This window comes from Colletotrichum phormii (assembly GCF_030913505.1).
Source record: "Colletotrichum phormii strain CBS 102054 chromosome Unknown BDP81scaffold_4, whole genome shotgun sequence".
Taxonomy (NCBI): Eukaryota; Fungi; Ascomycota; class Sordariomycetes; order Glomerellales; family Glomerellaceae; genus Colletotrichum; species Colletotrichum phormii.
Window position 1 is genome coordinate 2,057,303 of NW_026851446.1, and position 19,446 is coordinate 2,076,748.

At 54.0% G+C, this 19,446-nt stretch overlaps 6 protein-coding genes across 6 annotated transcripts; 5 read left to right on the forward strand and 1 right to left on the reverse strand.

Moving 5' to 3' along the window:
* Positions 1 to 228: 228 nt before the first annotated feature.
* BDP81DRAFT_509755 (P-loop containing nucleoside triphosphate hydrolase protein) lies at positions 229 to 2,430 on the forward strand (the record flags this gene model as incomplete). Its single annotated transcript, XM_060595728.1, has 2 exons — positions 229 to 574; positions 623 to 2,430. The coding sequence occupies 2 exons, from the start codon at positions 229 to 231 to the stop codon at positions 2,428 to 2,430; spliced, it is 2,154 nt and encodes a 717-aa protein (XP_060449224.1).
* A 1,948-nt stretch (positions 2,431 to 4,378) lies between these two features.
* BDP81DRAFT_391283 (XPG I-region-domain-containing protein) lies at positions 4,379 to 6,193 on the forward strand (the record flags this gene model as incomplete). The annotated part of the gene is made up of 3 exons (XM_060587529.1): positions 4,379 to 4,734; positions 4,856 to 5,435; positions 5,606 to 6,193. 3 exons carry the CDS (start codon positions 4,379 to 4,381, stop codon positions 6,191 to 6,193), a joined length of 1,524 nt encoding a protein of 507 aa, XP_060449225.1.
* Positions 6,194 to 7,132: 939 nt separating this feature from the next.
* BDP81DRAFT_458699 (uncharacterized protein) lies at positions 7,133 to 7,698 on the forward strand (the record flags this gene model as incomplete). The annotated part of the gene is made up of 2 exons (XM_060593447.1): positions 7,133 to 7,355; positions 7,421 to 7,698. 2 exons carry the CDS (start codon positions 7,133 to 7,135, stop codon positions 7,696 to 7,698), a joined length of 501 nt encoding a protein of 166 aa, XP_060449226.1.
* A 3,528-nt stretch (positions 7,699 to 11,226) lies between these two features.
* On the forward strand, positions 11,227 to 14,948 carry BDP81DRAFT_166140 (uncharacterized protein). Its single transcript, XM_060582110.1, has 3 exons — positions 11,227 to 11,350; positions 11,442 to 11,520; positions 11,647 to 14,948. The coding sequence occupies exons 1-3, from the start codon at positions 11,344 to 11,346 to the stop codon at positions 14,909 to 14,911; spliced, it is 3,351 nt and encodes a 1,116-aa protein (XP_060449227.1). The 5' UTR covers positions 11,227 to 11,343; the 3' UTR covers positions 14,912 to 14,948.
* A 406-nt stretch (positions 14,949 to 15,354) lies between these two features.
* On the reverse strand, positions 15,355 to 15,679 carry BDP81DRAFT_311211 (dolichol phosphate-mannose biosynthesis regulatory protein; the record flags this gene model as incomplete). Its single annotated transcript, XM_060583705.1, has 2 exons — positions 15,355 to 15,540; positions 15,623 to 15,679. The coding sequence occupies 2 exons, from the start codon at positions 15,677 to 15,679 to the stop codon at positions 15,355 to 15,357; spliced, it is 243 nt and encodes an 80-aa protein (XP_060449228.1).
* Positions 15,680 to 16,311: 632 nt separating this feature from the next.
* On the forward strand, positions 16,312 to 19,408 carry BDP81DRAFT_420407 (uncharacterized protein). Its single transcript, XM_060589848.1, has one exon. It carries the CDS (start codon positions 16,497 to 16,499, stop codon positions 19,221 to 19,223), a length of 2,727 nt encoding a protein of 908 aa, XP_060449229.1. The 5' UTR covers positions 16,312 to 16,496; the 3' UTR covers positions 19,224 to 19,408.
* Positions 19,409 to 19,446: the final 38 nt, after the last annotated feature.

Consider the following 19,446-nt stretch of genomic DNA (forward strand, 5'->3'; position numbering starts at 1 on the left):
ACAAACGTATCCGACGGTGGGCAAAACCATGACCACGCGCTGCTGAGTACGGACAATTACCAGTTTGTGTTTTACGATAAACCAAGTCTCAGTCAAGCTTCGTCAGACAGTGGATACTACGGTTCCTCCGATAGTGACGACAGCAGCACATTTAGCCCACTGGTCAATCTCTCCTCATACCGTACAAAAAAGCCAGGTGCGATGACAGAGCTCATGAATACCGCCATGATGTCTGTTGTAATCATCTCCACGCGAAAGAAGTCTCTTCTTGAATCCATCGAGGGCAACGAGAAGGCTTTACAGGAACTACAGAGCCCACTGTTTCTTACGGACTACAGTGATGAGGAACTCAAGCAGCTCGCTGTGCGCATGATACAGAAAAGGGGCATGTCGGTTGAGGGCGGCTTCGAAGATCGCAGCCTTCGTGCCTTAGTGCAGCGAGTGGCACGAGAGCGGAAGTCGAAGTCGTTTTCAAAAGCTCACCGCCTAGAGGAAGAGTTGAACAAGGCATGCACAAGACGAGCTCTTCGACTGCAGAAAAAACACGCTCAATGGCTCAGGAAGGACTCGACTGGTGACTCTCAAACACTCGATTTTCCACGACGAGAACTAGAAGACCCAGAAGACCTCAATAAGAGCAGACTTGCCGATTCAACATATGATCAGAAAAAGGTCCTCACGTCAGAAGACCTCTTAGGCACAGAGCCGAATGATCTGAGAAACGATAACGAGTCGTGGAAGAAGCTTCAGGATATGATTGGACTAGAAAGAGTTAAGAGCGAATGCGGCGACATCATCGACTATGCCCAGATCAACTACCGCCGAGAGCTTCAAGGGATGGAGCCGCTCAAGATTGGTCTTAATCGAGTGTTTCTGGGACCGCCTGGCGTAGGCAAAACGACCGTTGCGCAGCTTTACGGCCAGATACTCATCGACCTTGGCCTTGTCTCTGGAAACAAGATCATGTTGCGAAACCCATCTCACTTGATCGGCCAATACATAGGGCAATCCGAGGAAAGGACCATGCGCGTCTTGAGGGAAGCCCGAGGGAATGTACTGATGATTGATGATGCACATATGCTCTATCCAGGGGCCCAGGACGCCGGCCACAAGACGGACATTTTTCGCATCGCTGTCCTTGACACTCTCGTTGCGAACGTTTCGGCCGACCCAGAGGACAGGTGCATCATCCTAGTCGGTTACGACTATCAGATGGGCCAAATGTTCAACAACAGTAACCCTGGGCTTCAGCGACGTTTCCCCAAGGAGACGGCGTTGCGATTCGATACCTACAGCGAGGATGAGCTGTGCCAGATCATGGAACTGAAAGCTGGCAAATGCGGTCTCGAGATGTCAAGGGACGGTGCGGCGGTAGCTAGACAAGTCTTGAGCCGCATGTGTATCAACCCGAAGTTCGGGAACGCAGGAGACGTTGAGAATCTACTCAACCAGGCAAAAGTCCGCATCAACGCACGAATCACGTCCGCATCTCGTGAATCAGGGTCTGTAGATGTTGTGATAGAGCCTGGCGACATCGACCCGCATTGGGACCGGGAATCACAAGCTGGCGAACGTCGCGCTACGCTCTTCGAAGGCTTCGTTGGGTTCAACAGGATCATAGAGCAATTCGAAGGCTATCTGCACCTAGTCGCTGGCATGCGGCTTTACGACAACGACCCCAGACCTCACATCCCGTGGGCCTTCATTTTCAAGGGGCCACCGGGTACTGGGAAAACTTCAACCGCGCGGAAAGTTGGTCGCCTATACTATGACATGGGTCTCCTTTCCACGGAAGAGGTTGTGACCTGTTCGGTCAGTGATCTGGTTGGAAAGCACGTAGGGGAAACGGGACCGAAAGTTCTCAACACTCTGGAGACTGGCCTCGGAAAAGTCTTGTTCATCGACGAAGGCTATCGGCTCGCGGATGATTCCAAGTTCAACGTAGAGGCTATCGGTGAGCTAGTCGATGCCATGACCCAAGTCCGCTACAGAAACAACATGGTCATAATCTTGGCAGGGTATACTGCTGAGATGGAATTTCTCTTACAGGTCAATCCTGGATTGCGTAGTAGGTTCCCGGAACAGATCATATTCCAGCCTATGAGCTCACACGCATGTCTCAAGCATCTGAGGCAAGAGGTTCAGAAGCTGAAGATCGACATTGTGGTAGTAAAAGGTTCAGATGAGGAGAAGTTGGACACAGTCTATCGTCTGTTCAGAAAGCTCGGCCAAACGAGGGGATGGGCTAGTGGCCGTGACGTTGAGACTTTGGCCAAGACCATTATAGGCAATGCGTATAAGCGGGCGGGAAGAACAAAGAAGAGATTGGACACGAGCTCACTGCAAGTCACTCTAGATGAGGTTATCGAAGCCCAAAAAGGGATGCTGGCGGAACGCCTGGGACGAGTGAGCGACGAGACGGAGGAGTAGATTGTAGGCCTAGAAGTATCGAGTTACGACAGAAACACGAAGCTGGGTTAGCTCGAATGCCAGCCATGATTATCAATGTGTCTCTGCCAACGAATCTGACGAGGCTAACGGCCTTCTCGTCGAGGGCATCAAAATCGCCAGCCTACTCGAGCGCATGATAAGATGCGGTCACATCTCATTATTTGCCCCTCATTGTGACCATGACTCTACCCACCGGTCCCCAGGTCAAAATAGGGTTTCGCAACGGTCGACAGAGCCCGTACACGGGACAGTTCGGCACATGTGGGGCCGGGCACTTGCTCCGCTTTGGCCGGACAGTGGAGATTGGCATTGGCCATTGGGAACCTACCCTTACTCTAATGCTCGAGTGGCCGAAGCCTTAGCGTGGCCGTTGTCAAGCCCGCGCAGTCTCGAAACACAAAATTCTAAAGACATTGCTGACAGCAGCGCCTTAATCGCGCATAATATTAGGGCTAGGCCTGATTTTTTGGTGAGAGGTCGACCTGCCCCGAATTGCGCTCAGAAGTTTCGTATTGTTGCTGATTGTCGAGATATCCGGGGTTGATGTATTGAAGGTATTGAAAGTCAATGTGGTTGAATGTGGTCAGTGCGCATGCAACCTTCCTGGGTTGATGTTGGCGATGTGTATATGAAGCGCCCCCCCCCCCCCCCCCCCCCCCCGGTGCCTACCCTTCCCAGTACTAGGTATGTTTGCTTTTCTTTTTCCATGCCTTCCCCTTTTCTTATCTTCTCCTTCTCTCTGAGTTTTGTTGCCTCCGGCTCTGTTTGTTTTCATTCTCTCCTTGTCCCCGACGCGTCTCTAAAGTCAACTTATACGTGTACGAATACATCGCCCATCTTTACGTTTCACGCCGCTGTTGCCAGGGCCTTTTCTAGAGTACTTCGGCGACTTTTCCGAGTACAGAACAGCACTGGAAATGGGCGTCAAGCAGTTCGTTTATGCCTTTCGAATTGAACCCGGCTATTTTGACTGTGTACCACTGCCACCCGCTACGGCGCGCTGCTTATGTAATTATATATTACCGTACCTAACTCCTTCCGGTACGATATTAAGCATTATTTATAATATTTATGGTCGTAATTAACAATTTTATACGGTGTTAATTAAATATATATAATTATCAATTTCTACGACCGTAATTAACTATTTCATATAGTTAGCGATAATTAAATATATATAATTGCTGGTCGTAATTAGCAATTTCTATGACCGTAATTAACAATTTTATATGGTCGTAATTGACGTCGCGATTGACCTATTTATAGTGGTGGGAGGGAGTCGATTACGCAAGTACTAGCTGGCAGTGGCACATAGTCAAAATAGCCGGGTTCTTCGAATTTTGACTCAATTATACATTCAAATTTACCCTTACTGATCCTTATCCCCTGCTTTAGGTTCTGGAAACTCGCTGAAGAGGCCGGCGTCGAAGTTTCCTTGGCACAATGGACCAGTGATCACTTGAAGGAAACAGGCCGCCCGCTACGCATCGCAGTTGACGAGGCACACTGGCGATACAAGAGCGTCCCGGAAAGTCTCGTGGAAGAGATCCAGCAAAGTTCGACGTCCATTTCACATATACTCGTTCTTCCCTGCATCTCACCATTTATCATACCACCCTAAATTTACGTCGCACGCATCATCTCGCACCCTTTTACCGATTTATGGGTGGTTTTCCTATCATTGTACTTCCTTCCGAGGAATAACAGAACCAAATCTGACAATTTCAATCTAGAAAGCCCAGGTTCTCGCCCAAAAGAGAGGGCCATCCTAGACCGTATCTTGCCGCTTTACCGTCTTGGTGTCCAACTAGTATTCGTGTTCGATGGAGATAACCGCCCGGATAGAAAGAGAGGCTCAGACCGGAAGGGTCTGGAAGAATCAGATATTCCTCTTCTAAAGGACACAGAGACTGCTCTCCTGAAGGGAATGCTGGATCACCTTGGCGTGCCCTGGCACAAGGCTCCAGGAGAGGCAGAAGCCGAGTGCGCCAAACTTCAACAGGAAGGTCTCGTCGATGCAGTGTGGTCCGAGGATGGCGATGCATTCATGTTCGGTTGCAGAGTTCTCATCAAAAACCTCAAAGGTCCACCTGGTAAGCCCAAGTGCAAGGAGCACGCAAAGCGCTTCAATATGGGCACAATATGTGGGTTGAAGAAGGGACTGAACAACGAGAAGCCCATTACGCTCTTTGCTATGCTGATCGGACTCGACTACGTCCCCGAAGGACTTCGAGGTTGCGGGATGGTTCTAGCACAAAAGCTTGTCAAGGATGGTGCCCTCGCGTATGGCCTCTGGTGTATCCTGGCGAAAGAAGAAGGGGCAAATGAGCGGGCGATACAATGGCGAATGCGTCTGAGGGAAATCGATTGTCAAAATCACGAAAAGCACGAACACATTCACCAGGGAGGATTCTAATTTCAAGAACTTCCCCGATCTTCAGGCCCTGAGATATTGTCGATGGCCAGTCGTGTCTGACGAAGCCACACTCGAAGCACTCCCGTTCTTGCAGGGTGAGTGGTACGGCACCCACACAACCGAAAGCCTCACAACCATGATTCCCTGGCTGCAGCACTATTTCTATTCCCAATGGACTACCATTCGCTGGATCAGCAAATTCGTGCCCATCGAGGTGACCCAAAAGCTTCTAAGGCGCGAAGCTGGAGCCCGGGGCCTCCTCATTGCCAAGGTCACACAGAAAAGAAAGGAACGTCCGACAACCTCCGTCCAACTCGATCCTTTTACGGTGTTCCCAGGTATCGAGAGCGTCTTCATTGAGTCAGAGAACAACTTTCTCTTGAACAGATTGCCCATTGACCATAAGTTGGCGGGGCAAGCGATCGAGAACGAGAATTTCGAGTTGCTCGACGCGATCTTGGGTCTTGGTATGGAGGACTCGGAGTTCCAAGCGTGGAACAAGAAGAAGATGAATGCGAGAGTGGCGACTATGGTACACCCGCCTATCTCTAGAGCGCAGGCGCCCCTGGTGAGTTTTGGCACCAAACTTCCTCTTATGAATAATCTGTTCCCGGCGACCAGCAATTTTTTCTGTGGTCTTCTTATGTGGCGCTCTTAAAGTTATGGAGTGATGCCAAAGACATCTTAAGAGGCCTTCCAACGCTTTAAATATGGAATTTGGCTGACCGCCAGTACAAGATGAAGCGAACTTCCGCTAGAGAGCCTCGAGACAATAGTCATGTTGGTCAGGATCCGTCTCCGCTTGCTAGCAGACGCCCCAAAGGGTTCACCTCGAACTTGCTGGTTCACAAGAAGACCACACCGACGACCGCAAGCCCTTCAGGCCGTTCCCCACTATCCAAGATTACAATGAACGCAAGTCCAGCGAGTCCCACCGCCAGTTTTGGAAAGAAGGAACTTGGAAGCTTCGACGTGGGCCAAAGCAGCAAGGACATACCAGAAAATGCACAATCCCGAAGCTCTGGTCTCCGACACGGTAGTATTCACAATCCTGATGACGAGAACATCCACGAGGAATCGGTCTCCGCCAAGAAGAGAAAGCTGGAGGAACCCGTTGCGGAGAACGTACAAGCCGAAGAGACTCCCGGGGCGAGAGCGAGACGAACGATTCTTGAGATAGAATCGTACTCCTCTCAGGATTCAGTTCCGGCTACCAAGGCGAAAGGACAGAAGAAACGTAAATCTGCTGTTGGGGAGTCTCTGAAAGGTGCCGCTGAGAAGCGGAAGAGTGGTGGTGGCACGACCGAAGATCCATTTGTTGTTTGATGTCTTTCAATCTTGACTGTGGGTGTTTGGAAAAGCTCATCCTTTGCGAACAACTCTTTACGTAGGTCACTGCATTTTAGTGTATGCCAGCAAGTACGTATCTCTTCAGGGTAAGCCTATGTTAGGACGCTTGCAGAGTTTTTGATGGAAAAGGCAACTGAAGATCCATTCGAGGTTTTGTAACTGAAATTCATCTCGCGAGATTCTCGTCTCCTTTCGAGATATAAGAAACATCGGGTTCCCAAAGGTTTGGTTTCAAGGGAATATCGTTCTGATCAGATGGAGGGGACCAAAGTGTGTTGAGTTGAAGTCGACAGGATTCACATACGTGACAGCCGAGTATCTCGCGCCAAACAATGCCTCCCTTACCCCCGATGAACGTGGCATGATTACCAAAGTACTCAGAAATAAGGAGAGAACAAGTAGCACATTACATCCCTTACCATTGAGCGATTCAGAGCCCATTTCAAGTGTCCTCCTGCTCCATTTCCGACGGGACTTCCGAGGAAAGTCGAAGGTGCAGCACTCCCATATCGTTACAAATCCAACCCATAACCCACCAGAAAGCTCTGGACGGAAAAGACAATAGACGATGAACATTAATTCGTAACAAATCTTAGTTAGTGAAGCAATGCAATTGCGCTCCTTTCCCGAGGTAAAGATTCCCGTTCCGAAGCTTTCATTGGGTGCCGTCAGGGCTTCCGGGCCGAAGACTTGTGGGGTGGTACAAACTCACCCACCCCCCCCGCCGGCCGTCCCGCATTTGAGGAACGGGGACGGATATAAACGTCACCTCACTTCCTCATACACGTGCTTTGCATACCTTATTGCCGTACACATTACACTCACCATTAACTCTATACCAATATAACCAACTCGTTCGAACAACCAAGGCCTTGACACTCGCCAGTCATCGCATAAAAAGGACGGAAAATACCCATGGCTTCATATGCAGCTACAGAGGGCGTGGAGCCCCACGACAGCTACTCCAAAATGGAACCGTTCTCGGCCAGCGAGACGGCGATGGAGCGGGACCTCCGGCTCCGGATACGGGACTTTTACCGGACAAGCGATGACAAGGAACTTAATGAGCGTTGGATCGAATTCTACACGCCTGATGCCAAAGTCAAGATTGGTCCGGCGGCGGCCGAGAAGCATGAGAGTGAGTTTGCTACCTAACCCATGTGCTAAAGAGACACGGGACGGCTGACATGTTTGTAATATCAGACCTCCGTCAACTACGGGCGGACATGTGGAGCTCAGTCGCGGCGAGGAAGCACTGGATCACGAGTGCGATCGGCTCCGCTACCGAAAAGGGTGTGCACGTTATGCTCAAGGGGGGAGTTCGAAGGAAGGGGTTGGATGGTGGTGAGAACGTGTTCAGCTGGGCGGGTAGCGCAGACTGGGTGAAGCAGGATGGGGAGTGGCGGATGGATGCATATCGAGTCTGGCTCGACCACTGGGCTCCCATTGATGGGGAACTGCCTTCGGTGTCAGAGTTCTGAAGTGTGACACATGACGGCGCTGGCTGAGCGGGATATCCAGCAGTGTGAAATGCGCTGAATAGCAACAAGAAATCGATGTGAATCGGGGCAATCCGGCCATTGAGATGTGGCACTCAGTCATTGAACGAGAGACGCTTGACAATTGGCGGCGCAATGCGATTTGTCGCAGCCACCGTGTTTCGCCGATGGCATTGTTCTACCGTCTTTAGCAGCGAGCAGATTGGTCTTGAATTCATCGATGACGGCAGATTCATCCGGTGATGGCTTCGACCTCAGACCGCCCCATGCGCTTGCTTGCGCTTCGACGGCGTAGCGGACGCGGCTGGCCCCGTGCCTTGCATTCATCGCGCGTCGCCTCGTCCAGGCTTCGTCTCGCGTCGCTACGCCTCATCCGAATGGGTTGCTTAAGTAATTGGACCGAGGGTAGCCAGAAAGTTAGGCATTGCCTCAACAGAATCATGACATTTGCCGGCATCTCAATTCCTGAAACGGCGATGATCGAAGTTCGCAATCCATCCAGCAAAGCTGAAGGCGAGGTTGGGGGGAATGAGGAGGGGTATCCAGGAGAGCCCCTCCATACGTCAGCTATGGTGCGTTGTTCTCGTGGTCCACGGTAGAGCTGTGAGTGGCTCGTTCACCTGACGTGGTGCCCCCCGTTCCTCCACCGAGGGGGGTCAGGTGTCTTTGTCAGTCGGACGGTCTGGCCCTGAGCCGCCGAGTGTGTGGCAGTTCAATGGGAAAGCGGTGCGATAGGACGGACGGATGACCGACAACGGGAGGATACGGGATAACGACGACATACCGTAGAGGGAAGCCAGGAAGCAGGACCGCAATCTTGAAAGTGTTTGGCGGCAAATGAAGTCAACACCGTTATTTTAGTCTCGAATCCGTCCATAATTCCACCCCAGGAGGAAGCTTGGTCCAGTCAGCGTCGGTTGAGACTGCGCCGCTTGTCATCAGGCCAAAGCGGGATGATGGCATCGGTCACCAGCCCCAGATCGTCACCCTCATCTGTCTGTCGTCCGTCTTGCCGTCGTCCGTCTTTCGTCTTCAAAGGTTGCTTGCACAGAGGCAACGCACGCACAGCCCAGCTGTCAGCAGCTGGTCCCCGCTCCAAGGATGGCTTGTTGGGGGATTGTGATGGCAGTGGTCTCCGGCCTCGGCAACAGACTCTGTATGCGTATGCAGAGCTGAGCTTAGGTAGGCGTTTGAGTGACTTTGTGAGTGTGTGTGTGTAGGTACCAAAGTGTATGTATGTGTGCGTGTGTGTTTGTGTGTGGCATACACTTCGGAGATTCGGTAGAAAGCAATGGAAGAAAATGTGTCAACCTAATGGTGGACGGAGGAGAGGGGTCTCAGACAATATTGAATTCGTAGTTGAATCAGTGTTCCGTTCCTCTGGCATGGCGAGAGTGTGACTTGGTCGCTTCCGTCAGGAATATTGAGGACAGACGAACTGATAACGCTACTGCGCGCGTACTCCGTGCCTGCAATCAACTAGTTTGTGAGAGAGACAAGCCGGAAGGCGCAAATAAAGGAGGTAATTAATAAGTTGAAGCTTAGCGAGGCTGGGCTGCGCTGGACTGGACTCAACTCCGGTTGACGAGGTCCAATGTAAGGTAAGGTAGGAAAGGAGTGAGCGAGAGCGAGGGCGTGTAAAGTGTTCGGGAGTGCCTCCTGAGTCTTCAGAGTCTTGAAGGTGTTAGCCACGGTATCCGCGCCCGCTGCAGCCCAGCATGTTCCATTCCATTGTCTCTATAGGTAGGTACGCACTTGCCATACTGTTGTTGCTGAAAGGTATCGTAGGGGAGGTAGACAGCCGGGACCATGTATCATCCGTCAGCTGGTATGGTCATGTTCGAGTTCTCCGACAAGCAAGAGCTGCGGGCGGAGGTACGGGAAGGGGACATGACCAGGTACACGGGCAGCACCGGGGCCCCCCAGACTGGCAGTCTCAAGACCCTCACCCAACCAACCCGCCTTGTCTGCTGCGAGCTGTTCCAAGATTGGTGCGCTGTATCTGCACCTGTATCCGCGGTGCGCGTCCTGCCCGTGATGCGCATCGCAGGTAGGTACCTGCCGGCGAGGTTCAAGCCGAGAGTTACCTCTGGCCTGGAACCTCCCAGCTCGTAGATGCAGTCGCAGAATTCCACCCTCTCTCTTCTGCTTTCCCCTCCCCCTCTCTCTCAGAAATGCATCCCAGCAAGTTGTCTGCACTTGACACCCCTGTCACCCTAGTCCAGGTTCCTCCAAGAGACTCAATGAGATGGGGGGGCATGGTGGGGTGGCTTGGAGGGGAGACTGGATTGGGGGGCACCGCGCCGTACTCGGGGGTGATGGAGGCGCGCAATGGAACCTGAACAACTGGGGAGAGAGAGCGAAAGCACTCCCATGCCCCGCTTCCATCCCGCGGGCGGCAGCTGAAGGTACCTGGCCTGCCTCAGATATGGCTTTCATTGCTAGGTAGTAAGCAAGGTTCTGTTGTGCTTGGATAAGATACGTCGTTATGACTGAGCATGAGTGAGGTGTTTGTTAGGTTGTTAAGTGTGAGAGCTGGCAGGCCTCTCGCATACCAAACGAAGCAACCTGGAACCGTCAGAGAGGCCGCCCTGTTACGTGCCCAGGTGGTGCAATGTGGTGTCTTGTTTGGACAGCGTGCCCGGCTACCTTTACCTGAAGGTACCTTACCTTACCTAAGGTACCGTGGTAGCTGAGGGATGGAAGGAAGAGGAAGAGGAAGGTCTCCCATCCCATCCCTATCTTATCTTAGATGCCGCCGCCGCCGTGGAGGGGGTGGAGGCGGGACAGACCACCCCCCCGGCCTGACTTGGACCTGCTGCTGCTCTCCGTGGCTGATGGCGGGGGGGGGACAGAAGGCGGGCACGTACCAAATCAATGGAGCGCAGCCCACCTCACCTACCTACCCGGACCACACCTCACCCCAACTGGAACTGGAACTGGACCGGACCTGGGACCTGCCTACCTGACCTGACCTCACTGTCACTCACTCTTCCCCGTGCTCTCTCTCCTTCGACTCATCAACACCAACAACTCAAACAACGATCCACGATAGCAGCATTCCCGTGAACACAATAGTCACGTCACGTCCGTCACGACCTGTCACGTCCTTTCCTCTTCTGTTTCATTCTATAGATTTTCCTTTGGCCTTCCTAGTAATCTCTCTCTTGCTCTCTACTTTGGCAGCGCCTGGAAAGAAAGCCGCTCTTTATCGTCTCTTTACTGCTTCTTCCCTTCACTTTCACCTTCAACACCGACGTCCATCTTGCTTACCCAACGGTATTCGACTTGTTCCGTCTTGCTTTGCCTGCCTCTATTTGCCACGCAAAACTGTCCATATTCAAAGCATTTACAAAAAAATAGCCTGCGGCAGCCTTCGTCATCCGAGGTCATCTGCCGCCTTTGTCGACCCTTCCACGGGACTCTCTAATAGACCAATAACTCAACTTTCGTCCTTTCCAACCTTCCAACAACCCTCATACGACGACACCGAACCACTTGCCACGATACTTGAAAACTCGTTTCGCATCAACTCCCTCGGTTTCCCAGTAAGCGGTACAGCTGGCTTGCGGAAACGCAGGTCCTTGGAGCAGGAGACTGCTCCAACTGCCGCGCAACACCACTTGAATGCCGAGTAAGTTCGGATCTCTCTCCTGCGCTCCTGAGCTGTCATACGCGCTGTAACCCATGTAGTAATGGCATACTCATCATCTACTTCTCTACAGGTTCGAAGAAGGACAGAAAGAACGCGAAAGATGGTGCAGTTAGCGCCGCGGTGACGAAACTCGCCGCGGGCAAGTTCGCGTAGGTTCCCCTCTACCCCTGCCTGTCATCTTAGAACCCCGCGATAGTCGGCGTTGAGTCACTGCCGCAACCCCCCCTATGGCCCTTCTGGCTCTCTCGCGACAACGATGGCTAACAACCTCAAAGAAATGGCAGTCCTTCCAAAAGCCCTCCATCCGATGCATCGTCGCCTCCCGTTCATTCTCCCGACATTAGACCCATAACTCAAGACCCGTCCCCATACGATGGGCACCCCACTGTCTCGCCCTCTCTGGATGCACTTTCCACCACCTCCGCATCGGCTGCAAGTACAAACCACGACTGGGCAAGAGGAGGGCTCGCTGGCTCTCCAGGCAACTTGATCAGTCTCATGGGCGAGTCACCACCCACTCAACCTTCCTCCTACGAGGACTCTGGTCGCCTCCACCACGGATGGGCCGTCCAGCGCCAGTCCCTGACGCCCCAAACTGCCTCGCCGTCTCCTCCCAACAGCATGCCAAACCATATGAAGCGGCCTCTCAGCTTCCAGATGGACGCGCAGTTTCCCCTCGAGGCCTACCATCAGCCGGCTGCAGCTGCAGCATACCGCCGCAGCTCCATGCAGTCGCAAATGTCCCACGCCCGAGTAGGCCCCCAACCCCCGCTCCCTCATCAAGCCCAGCCGCACTTTTATAGTGCTCCCGACATCGACTTTGATATGGCTTCCAAGGCTGGCATGAAGGCCGGCGATAAGGGCTATTACTTTGGCTTCGATTCACTTCCTGCTGCACACAACGAATTTGCTCCAGGATCAGACAACGTTGCGCTGGCGGGCTATGAGGGTGGTCTCGAAGTCTACTCGGTCAGCAAGCGCGGCTTAGACCGTGTTGCCGGTCTCAAAGGGCTGCGAGGAGGCGTATACGATGCCAAGGTTCTTCCTTGGTCAACTCCTGGAAACAAGGTTGACGATTCTCCGCTTGTGGCTGTCGTCATCCACGGGCCTGTGTTACCACAGACATCGCCAGAGATTGCAATCCAAACAGCAAACGACACCATTACCGAAGACAGAGCCGATGTGCCAGGTAGTCCTCGAGCCGATGGCAGCCAGAAGGGAGGCCCTTCCGGTCGATTTACGCCGGCCATCGAGTTTTACCAGACGTCAGTTGAGCTGTATTCTCTCAAGACCGGCAAACTCGTCGATGTGCTTCTACAAGCTCCAAAAGTCCCGCTGTCAACACCCGTCACGAGCCCGATCTTCAAGGCGCCGCCGCCGACGGGCGCATTCACGATCAAAGCTGATGCCGGGAACATTGCAATCGCCTCCGGAACCAGTGGAGAATGCTGGGTCTACCGTTCCATCCTTGATTCCAACGACGGCATCGTTCGCTTCGGCTGTGTCGGTAAACTCTGGACTAGCCTTCAGCAGCCCCCTCGAGGAGAGGTTGCCGAGGATGCTGAACGCCGCCACTCACCAGCGCCTCCTCGTCCCAACCCGCAGACTCCCATCTTGTCGCTCAACGGGAAATGGATTGCCTACTGCCCTCCGGCGGCATCCTCGCAAATCGCTCTGCGCGCTCACGTACCGGTGGTCATTCTCGGCAAAGCTCCGGGCATCTCTTCAGTGACGTCCCCCGTGCTACCCGCAGTTACCGGATCTGTTGATTCTCCCATGGCCGAGAGCATGGTCAACAAGATAATGCGCGAAACAACGCAAGAGTTGATCTCTGGAGCAAAGTGGGTTGGCCAACAAGGACTGTCGGCCTGGAACTCGTACTGGAATAAGAATGCGAGCCAGGCACCTCCGATGCAGTCTCGATCCCCTCCGGTGACAGCTCAGCAATGGGCGGGCTCGTACCCTCCTCGGCACGACGCAAACCAATTCCCGCCGACACACGGTACACCTGGACAGGCAGTGACTAAAGACCCCGGTCTCGTCTCTATCCTCGACATGGACAGCTTGCCAACTTCTGCCACCTTGCACCCGCTCATCACGTTTGCATCTCCGCTTGGTTGCAGCTTCTTGTCCTTTTCACCGACTGGACTATCTCTGTTCACGGCGAGCGGGAAGGGCGACGTGCAGACTGTATGGGATCTGATGTGCATTCAGTACACCAAGTCGTCACCTCTTCAGGTGGTCGCTGCTAATAACGCAGTTGGTCCACGAGTGCGCCAGGTTGCGCAATTCTCACGGATGACCGTTGCTCGGATCGTCGACGTGGCTTGGTCGAAACCCAACGGAGAGCGGATTGCAATGGTCACTGAAAGAGGAACCGTTCATCTTCTCGAGATGCCTTTCAGTGCCTTCACTTGGCCGCCGCCTCGTCGGCGCAAAGCCACGGAAGAAAATGGCGCTCCGGCGTCAGATGCACCAAACTCGGCTGTCTCGATTGCATCCAGTGCCTTCGGCGCTGCCTATCATGCCGCCAGACCCTTGATCACTCGGCCGCGTAGGAGCAGCGTGAACGCTCAAGGCTTGGCCGGTGGCAACTTTGTTGATTCGGCCAGTGTTGGAGGAAGGGCCATTGCTGCGAGCATCAGCCATTCCCTGGGCAAAACCGGCGTCGCCATAAACCAGCTGCGCCACACGGGAGACAATCGCGTTTCTCTGCCACAAAGCTCGCTTCTGCCAGCTTCGTCATGCGTCGTATGGATCACTGGTAGAAAACACCATACTCTGTATGTGGTCGGCGACGGCCTAGTGCGAACATTCCCGTCCAAGACTCGTCGCCCGTCAGCGGCTGCCAGCAAGCAGCGCACACCTCGAGGACTCCGATACAAGGACTTCAAAGTCCCTGCACTACCCGACGATGGCTTTTCGCAAGCCGTTCGACAATTCATCGACTCAGACGAGTACCTGGATCTGTCAGACCGAGAAATGGACGTGGGCAAGACGTTAACGCTTGACCCGCGCGCCAGACCGCTCCAGGTCGACCTGAGTGCGGAAGCATCCATCCCGCAAGCCGAGATTGAATCCAGCGCACCATACCAGCCGTTCCATACGGATAGGCGAGTGGCTCTGTATGAGTACGCAAGTCCACCCGCGGCCTTGCCACCATCGCTAGCTGCGCTGATGGCCGATACCACGCTGGAAGATCACGCAATGCCCAAGCAAAAGAAGAGACAGCAGCGTGCGCGCGCTCAAGAAACGGCTCTGGAGACAAAGTATTCGCAACCTTGGGCATTTGGTCAGCCACTCAACCTGGTGAAGCTCGACACTGGACACCTCTCAGTTTCAGAAGACGAATTCAACATTTCGGATGATCACCGCGCGCTCCCGCTATCTTCGATGGAGAGAGTTATGCACCGTGGAGAGAATGGCGATGAGATTGTTGTTACAACCCGTCGACGACGTGGGGCGAGGCACACGGAGGATGAGGATGGCTTTTTCGAGGATGACTGTGAAGTGCTTGACTTTGCAGATCAGAGAGTTTGAAAGAGGAACCACGAGGCGTTTGGAGCTAGATTAGACCAGGAGTCATTTCTTGCCATGATTTTGTCTACGGATGTCAGGCATCGGTCCAAAGAGACATGCGCGGGCCGAGGCGCCTGGGATCATGGGGCAGGATATGTACTTGGCCGGTCGTGCCACTCACTCCTTTATTGGTGATTTTTGGGGGTTCTCTCTGGCCTAGGGTAGTACCTCCTCGAGCAGTATGAGAGTAGGTAACCTTGCTTGCTCTTGAGATGAGCAGCGCGCTCATTCTCCAATAAATCCAGCTTAGATACCCATTTTTGAGCTTTCGCAATTGTAGACTCGTCCCCCCCTGGCCCTCATGTTCCATGCCCGTGTATCATCGTAGACATCCAACAATAATCTTGACCTCCCGAGCTTCGACATGCGCAGCAATTGATAATAGTTTCCCACTTCCGTATCCTTTACGCCTTCTTCTTCGCGGCAGCCTTGGCCTTGGCGGCCTTCTTCCTGTTGCTGCGGATCATGACGGTGCCTAGGAAGGAGCCGACGACGGCGGAACCGAGGAGGATGAGAATGACGGGAATACGGATAGCCCAAACGCGCGCAGGGAAGAAGCTCTGAAGAGGGTGGCCCTCGTCGACAAAGGGCTGTGGCAGGAGGTGTTAGTCAACCTTGTTGGCCTTTCGCAGAACAAAAGGTAATGAGGGAGGAGGTGGGTTGGCTACGTACCATGAGCAGGGTCCAGATGGAGTAGTATGTGAAGATGACAGAGGCAGCCACGAGCATGGCGAAGCCGACGAGAGTTCCGCTCTGTAGAGTAAGATAATCACTGGTTAGCTAGCTGTTGGCGATGTTTTGGGGGGGTTTTTTTTTTTTTGCCTGCCTGCCCTCCCTTGTTGCGCTCGAGGGTGGGATGCTGGCTATTGAGTGAGTGCGGGCGGGTCCCGCCAACTCGGGGGGAGGAGCCATGTCAACGTACCATTGTCGAATTTATTGAAAGGGGTGAATAAGGAGTGTGAAGAAGGAATCGACGGGATGGGCGCGCGCAAGTGGTGACCGGTGACTGTGTGAATGGAAAGGCCGATGTAAAAGAAGGGTCGTGGGGGATTGTGGGAAGGAGGTCGAGATGAGGTAAGGCCAGTTAAGGTAGATGGGAGCTACTGTATTGGATCCTCCGATCGGGAAAATTGTCGTCGCGATTTCAGGGGACGAGGGCGCGCCTGTGCTGGACCTCTATGGCTGCGCTAAATGGAGCTGCCACGGTTGACTGAATGACTTGAGATGGACGGTGGACCTCTGCTGCTGCCAGATAGTTTCCCCTTGCACTTGGGAAGCTCCAGCCGCATGGCCTGTGCTTTCTCCCATTAGATAGTGGATCCTCTACATTCCCCAGCCACACTTGGATTTTTAGGTAACTCTTGCCTGGCGATCCTGTTGCGTCAAAGCAGCAGTAACTTTTCCAGCCCAGCAAAAAAAAACAAACGAGACTTCCAGCAACCGGCGCATCTCTGATTCAACTGCCGCCATTCCTCTGGGTCGCAAGATCCCCTGGCTTGATTCTCCATCATCCATAGGACTCTAGGGACGTGAGAACAGAGGCACGATGGCATCGGCAGACGTTGACTCCCCGAGCTTCGAGCGCCGCGAACGCGATGGCGAAATGGAAAACGACCGCGACGGCGGCGACCGTCGACACCACCACCGCGATAACCGCGACAACGATCGCCCCCGCAATCGAGACCGCGATCGCACCGATAGCTACCGCCCGGCCCCCAAAGAACAACGACGCCCGACGCCGCCGATGAAGACGGAGGAGGAGAAGCAGGCCATCGCAAAGGCCGAGTACGAGAAGATGCTGTCCATGCGGTCCGGAGGCACCTACATACCGCCGGCGCGACTGAGGGCGCTGCAAGCCCAGATCACGGACAAGAGCTCGAAGGAATACCAGAGGCTGATGTGGGAGGCGCTGAAGAAGAGTATCAACGGTCTGATCAACAAGGTCAACTACTCCAACATCAAGCACATCGTTCCCGAGCTCTTTGGCGAGAACCTGATCAAGGGCCGCGGCTTGTTCTGTCGGTCCATCATGAAGGCGCAGGCGGCTTCTCTTCCCTTTACACCCGTCTTTGCCGCCATGGTGGCCATTGTCAACACGAAGCTGCCTGCCGTCGGCGAGCTCCTGGTCAAGCGCCTCATCATGTCCTTCCGCAAGGGTTTCAAGCGCAGCGACAAGGCTGTCTGCGTTTCGTCCACGACCTTCTTGGCGCATCTTGTCAACCATCAGGTCGCCCACGAGAGACTTGCTGGTCAGATGCTCCTTCTTCTCCTTCACAAGCCGACGGACGACAGCGTTGAGATCGCCGTCAACTTCATGCGCGAAGTTGGACAACACTTGCAGGATATGCAGCCCGCAATCGCACTTGCGGTCTGGGATCAACTGAGGAACGTGCTGCATGAGGCGGATATCGACAAGCGTGTGCAGTACATGATTGAGGTCCTGTTCCAGGTTCGCAAAGACAACTTCAAGGACAACCCGCCTATCAAGGAGGAGCTTGACTTGGTTGAGGAGGAGGACCAAATCACACATATGGTCGACCTGGACGGTGAAGTCGACGTGCAGGATGGCCTCAACATCTTCAAGTATGACGCGGAGTGGGAGGAGCACGAGGAGGCCTACAAGAAGCTCAAGGCCGAAATCTTGGGCGAGGGCAGCGACTACGATGACGACGATGACGATGAAGATGAGAGTTCCGAGGAGGAGGATGACGAAGAGGAGAAGGCAATGGAGATCAAGGATCAATCCAACACCGATTTGGTAAACCTGCGCCGTACCATCTACCTGACGGTCATGTCGTCCATCGATCCCGAGGAAGCAGTGCACAAGCTTTTGCGGGTAAACCTCCCGGCTGGCCAAGAAGCGGAGCTGCCCTCGATGATTGTCGAGATTTGCTCTCAGGAAAAGACGTTCTCCAAGTTTCACGGTCTGATCGGTGAGCGTTTCGCCAAGCTTAACAGGTTATGGACCGGTCTTTTTGAAGAATCCTTTGCCGACTACTACAGCAAAATCCATCGATACGAGACCAACAGGCTTCGCAACGTTGCGCGCTTCTTTGCGCATTTGCTAGCAACCGATGCTATCGGCTGGCACGTCCTCTCCGTTATTCACCTCAATGAGGAAGAGACAACGAGTAGTTCCAGAATTTTCATCAAGATTCTCTTCCAGGACATCTCCGAGGAGCTTGGTATGGCAAAACTGCAGGCCCGGATGAAGGACGAGATCCTCCAACCCAGCTTCACCGGGCTGTTCCCGCGCGACAACCCACGAAACATTCGCTTCTCAATCAACTACTTCACCAGTATCGGCATGGGTGCTCTCACGGAAGCTTCTCGAGAATACCTCCAGAACATGGCCAAGCCGGCGTTACCTGCGCCACCGGCTGATGATTCCGACTCGGAGTCGGTGTCTAGCTACTCTTCGTACACAGGCTCGTCATACTCTCGCTCTCGATCAAGGTCGCGGACGCCTCGACGCGCCATTGACCGCAAGCGTGCCGATTCCAGGTCTCCTTCGCCCCGTGGACGGGCCCGCTCGTATAGCAGGGGTCGCAGCTCTACCAGATCTCGCTCCTACAGTCGTTCAGTCTCACCTCCCAGAAAGGGACGCCGCGATGACTCGTACTCGGCGAGCCCTCCGAGAAGACGCGGTCGCTCCGCCAGCTACTCAAGATCCCCTTCTCCGGCCCGAAATGGTCCTAGGGATCGTAGTCTCAGCGCGACACCACCACCTCGCCGGGTGGCCCGGAGGAACAGCTCAAGCGTCAGCAGATCTCCTCCCCCAAGGAGAGGACGGTCTATTTCGCGCTCTGCCAGCCCCCCGCCTGCACGAGGCGTACCTGTCCGCGGTCGTAGTCCAGGTCAAGAAGCCCGCCGCCCAGTCAGACGGAATAGTTCATCTGTGAGCAGCGCGCCGCGGAAACGCGCCCGCTACGACAGTCGGTCTCCTAGTCGGTCGCCGAGTCGTGCGTCGTCATATGATTCGCGTTCTCGCTCCCCCGTAGACCGTCGTGGGCCGAGAGATAGCCGCTCACCTGTTGCTCCGAGGGCACGAGATGGTGATAGCGCCTCAGCGCCCCCGCCGAGGGCGAGAAAAGGCGGTCGCGATGCGTCGCACTCTCGCTCGCCGAGTCCCCCGCCCAAGAGGTCGCTCAAGCGGGGTTCGCCGGATCGAGGTCGGGATTCGAGAAGTCCCATGAGCGCCAAGCGGAGGAGATATAGCGATTCGGTTTCGAGGTCGAGAAGCCCGCCGCCGCTGAAGAAGGGACGAAGATGAGTGGGGCTGAAAGGCATGAGCAGGCGAGAATGTGTAAAATGGATTCGCAGGGGTGGATGGAATGTCCATTGTCCAAAGCACGGCATGGGCCAGATTGTTATTTGTATAGCTATTCAGATTAGGAATGGGGGACGGTGCCAATGTCTATTGGTGAATTTGCTGCCTTGAGGCGGCTTCTTGACTCGCTTGCTTTCTTGTTACCGCGTGATCATCGTTGAATTGC